Source organism: Tupaia chinensis, unplaced genomic scaffold, assembly GCF_000334495.1.
Source record: "Tupaia chinensis unplaced genomic scaffold, TupChi_1.0 Scaffold146386_1, whole genome shotgun sequence".
Lineage (NCBI taxonomy): Eukaryota > Metazoa > Chordata > Mammalia > Scandentia > Tupaiidae > Tupaia > Tupaia belangeri.
This window is the reverse complement of record NW_006206241.1, coordinates 2,755,032-2,758,027: the sequence shown is the minus strand read 5'-3', so window position 1 is coordinate 2,758,027 and position 2,996 is coordinate 2,755,032. Positions and strand designations below refer to the sequence as shown.

General features: G+C 45.2%; 1 protein-coding gene across 1 annotated transcript in view; it reads right to left on the bottom strand.

Annotated features, from left to right (window-relative positions):
* Nucleotides 1–2,338, bottom strand: part of ADAMTS16 (ADAM metallopeptidase with thrombospondin type 1 motif 16) — a 154,488-nt gene extending 152,150 nt beyond the window's left edge. The window contains exon 1 of the mRNA XM_006168904.2: nt 2,104–2,338. Coding sequence (XP_006168966.1) covers nt 2,104–2,338 — 235 coding nt within the window. The remainder of the gene's footprint in view (nt 1–2,103) is intronic.
* Between the last annotated feature and the right edge of the window lie 658 nt (nt 2,339–2,996).

Below are 2,996 nucleotides of genomic sequence, written 5' to 3'. Positions count from 1 at the left end.
CAGCTGGAAGACCCAGGGCTGCAGAGAGCCTGTTGTGCCGAATCTGATTCACTTCTCATGCCCATTTGCAATTTCTCCATACCTCATTTGTAAATGTCTCGAACAAACGGAAACATTGCCCACTAGATTCACAAACTTTATGAGAGAAAAGAACCCAGTCTTATTCCTTGCAAAAGTCTCTGGGAAAAGCCTGGATAACTTTCAGTGATAAGAATGCCATCCACGAGATGGTAAACACCACCGACTGCTGCGCCTCACGCTCTGGGACAGATGCGAACGGAAACCTCGATAAGCACAGCTAATTAGCACCATGGCTCCAATACTGAGCGGCTTTAGTTCAGCTGTTTCATTCTGTCTTCAAGACCTGAAAAATATTCAAGTTCCCAAATACTAAAATTCCAAGTTAGGAATCAGAGGATATGCTGTTTTCCAGACAAAGGTAAGAGCTTTTATAATCTCATTATTACTGTTTCTGTTACGAATAAAGCCAATGTTTCATCTGCGAAATCATGAGACTATACATTTCAATTGACTTCTGATAACTGAACAGTAACTTTTCTAGAGGAATTTGAAGCACATTTTTAACATCTTAATTATCAAAATAGAGACCAGTAGATGCTGTAGTGGTTACGTCGTTGTACTCCCACATAGTCGACTGCAGTTTGACCTGGCAGTTTAAAACTCACCCCGGGCACGTGTGTGTGTGTGTGTGCCCAAAATCCCAAGAAGAGAGTGAAGGAGAAGGGATTGTAGTGTGACCATTTTCCCTGGAGGGGGGGAGGGAGTTCGCTTTCTGTCTCTCTGTCTCTCTCTGTCTCTCTGGCGAGCGCATGTGCCCAATAGCAAAAATCTCTCTCTCAAAAAAAAAAAAAAAAATCACAATAGAAGCTTCTCAGATGCTCCAGCTCTCTCTACCCCTCCTCTCAAAGAACTGATGCGTTTGCCTCACATTTCCCAAACGTTAATCCAGACGCAGGTAGGTGTATAGATCTCAGAGTACCCTTTAGTGCTATTTGCGATTTGAAAGTAACGTAAGTGTATATAATTAAAACAAAGTATATCCGTGAAATGCAGATTATGCCTTTTAAATGGTATCGGCACAGACATTTAGCTTAGTCCTCTTAGCAGCTTGGGCATGCCGAACGACTTAGACATGAAGAATCACTTTGGAAAATCGCGGTAGAAGCAGTGTTGGCAGACAGGCCTGGGTGACACCGTGCTCATCTTCTCCCTCCCTCACGGTGACGTTTGGTCCTAGCTGGCTTCCCCAGAGCAGACAATCTTGCCCGCCGTCTTCTCTGTGCAGCTTCTTCATTCCTCTTTTCCAGCTGGAGTCACACCCTGGGTCATCACTTGGCTCCCAGAGGAAGTCTTGCTCTCTCTGGGGCCCTGGTACTCAGAACGCTCGGTGCGTGGGAAGGCTTGCTGCCTGCTAGGTCCCTGGGTGGTGGCAACAGTCTGCATTCACACTGCCTTTTGTCTTTGTTTTTTTTTCTTTTTCAAAGACATATGCTCACTTGGTTTATAATTAATATGCCACAGAACTATGTGGATAAGACCAAGGTTTCTATTTCAAGCTTTATTGAAGTGCAGTTGATACACAAAAATGTGTACACATTTAATGCATAACGCACCGTGACGCCCTCACCACAGTGAACACACTAAGTATATCCATCACCTCCACAAATTCCTTAGGTTCTCTTGTTTTTGCTTGTGTTAAAAGCAAAACAAAACAAAATAAAAACAAAACATTTAACAGGCCATGTAGCATCTTAACGTGATCTTAAAGTACGCAAGACCTGCATGTTAACTATAGGCACGTTATTATTTAGCAGATCTCTGGAACTGATTCCTCTTGCGTAACGGAAACTTCATATTCCTTGAATAGCTTCCTTCACCCTCAGCCACTTGCACCCCATCCTGTTACTCACTTCTGCGAGCTCGGCTGTCTCAGATGCTCTCATGAGGGGAGTCATGGGTATCTGTCCTCACGTGGCTGGCATATTTCCTTTTTATTCCCACCAACAGTGTCTGAGCGCTCTGGTTAATCTACACCCCAGACCCAGAGTCTTTGAGATCCTGAGTTTGATATACCACTTGTACCTAGAAGTAAGATTGCTCGATAGTATTGAATTTCTTGAGGAACCTCCATACTGTTTTCCTCAGCGAATGCACAATATTCATTCCCACCAACAGCGTCGGAGGGGTCTGGCTGATCTGCATTCCAGACCACATGGGTTGTCTTTAGGCTCTGATACTCGCTGTCCTGACAGGAGTAAGGTGGTATGCTACTGTGGTTCTGATTTGCGTCACCCTGGAGAAGGGCCGTGTTGGGCATTTTTCACATAGACCCAGCAGATATTTGTATATTTAAAAATCAGGTTATTTATTTTTTGCTATGTAATTTTAGGACTTTTTCCTTTGTTTAGGCTGCCTTTTATCGTTAGTGATACTCTGAAGAATCCAGGTCTCTGGGTGAGCAGTACTGGAAGAGATGGTATTTTCTAGTCTGTCTTCACAAACTCCCACCCTGCTGGGGTGACAGGCAGAAAGCGTGAGCCCCTACCTTGTGCTTCAGCGTGCAAACTGCTGAAAGAATGACGTGACTTTTCTATCCATGGCATGGCAGAAGCTGTCTCCCCGACAGAGCGCTTATTAACTGTGGACGCTTCATCTCTGCGTCCTTTCTCTCGCCCACACCCACAGCAGTTAGCATGAAGAAAAGAAGAGTCTGGACCTTGGGATTTTGGAACATGAGGCAGGTTTCAGTTCATTGATTGAAAGTACGTTGACATAGTGTAGTAATTTTGGCTTCACATTTGTTGTGCTCCATGGCAGAGATTGGGTAGGAGGGAAGAGGAGTGGCTCAGATGTCAGAAGAGGATCCGATGGGGGGGCAGCTGGGGCTTGCTGACCTCAGTGGGTACCTGCAAGGAGCCTGGGGCTGTCGGTGAGTAGATCCGGGTCACAGGAACAGCAGATCATTGCAGAGCGTC